Here is a 752-nt window from a genome sequence, read left to right on the forward strand (position 1 = left end):
CGGGGGATGCCGGCGGCGGGGGGCGGGCGGGGCGCGCGGGGGCGCCGGCGGGGGGCGGGCACCGGCACGCGTGCGCCGAGTGCGGCAAAACGTACGCCACGTCGTCGAACCTGAGCCGCCACAAGCAGACGCACCGCAGCCTGGACAGCCAGCTGGCGCGCAAGTGCCCCACGTGCGGCAAGGCGTACGTGTCCATGCCCGCGCTCGCCATGCACGTGCTCACGCACAACCTGCGCCACAAGTGCGGCGTGTGCGGCAAGGCCTTCTCGCGGCCCTGGCTGCTGCAGGGCCACATGCGCTCGCACACGGGCGAGAAGCCGTTCGGCTGCGCGCACTGCGGCAAGGCCTTCGCCGACCGCTCCAACCTGCGCGCGCACATGCAGACGCACTCGGCCTTCAAGCACTACCGCTGCCGCCAGTGCGACAAGAGCTTCGCGCTCAAGTCCTACCTCCACAAGCACTGCGAGGCCGCGTGCGTCAAGGGCGCCGAGCCGCCCCCGCCGCCTCCCGCCGGGCCCGCCAGCTGAGCCCCTGCCGCCCCCCGGGCCCCCCACGCGCGCCCTCAGCGCCCTCTCCACCCTCCAGCTGCGTTTCCCTCCCACGCCCCTCGTGGGGACCCCCCAGCCTCCCAACCCGGAACTTTTCTCTCCAGCCCCCACACCCGTCAATCCCTTCTGGCACTATCTTCCTCAGTGTAGCCCCACCCTCGTCCTTTCCGGCTACCGAGACTCGGACCTTGACCCCCTGGCCAT

General features: G+C 72.3%; 1 protein-coding gene across 1 annotated transcript in view; it reads left to right on the plus strand.

Annotated features, from left to right (window-relative positions):
* Window positions 1–527, plus strand: part of SCRT2 (scratch family transcriptional repressor 2) — an 11,999-nt gene extending 11,472 nt beyond the window's left edge. The window contains exon 3 of the mRNA XM_046678356.1: window positions 1–527. This exon is cut by the window's left edge and continues 23 nt beyond it. Coding sequence (XP_046534312.1) covers window positions 1–527 — 527 coding nt within the window.
* Window positions 528–752: the final 225 nt, after the last annotated feature.

Source organism: Equus quagga, chromosome 12 (genome assembly GCF_021613505.1).
Source record: "Equus quagga isolate Etosha38 chromosome 12, UCLA_HA_Equagga_1.0, whole genome shotgun sequence".
Lineage (NCBI taxonomy): Eukaryota > Metazoa > Chordata > Mammalia > Perissodactyla > Equidae > Equus > Equus quagga.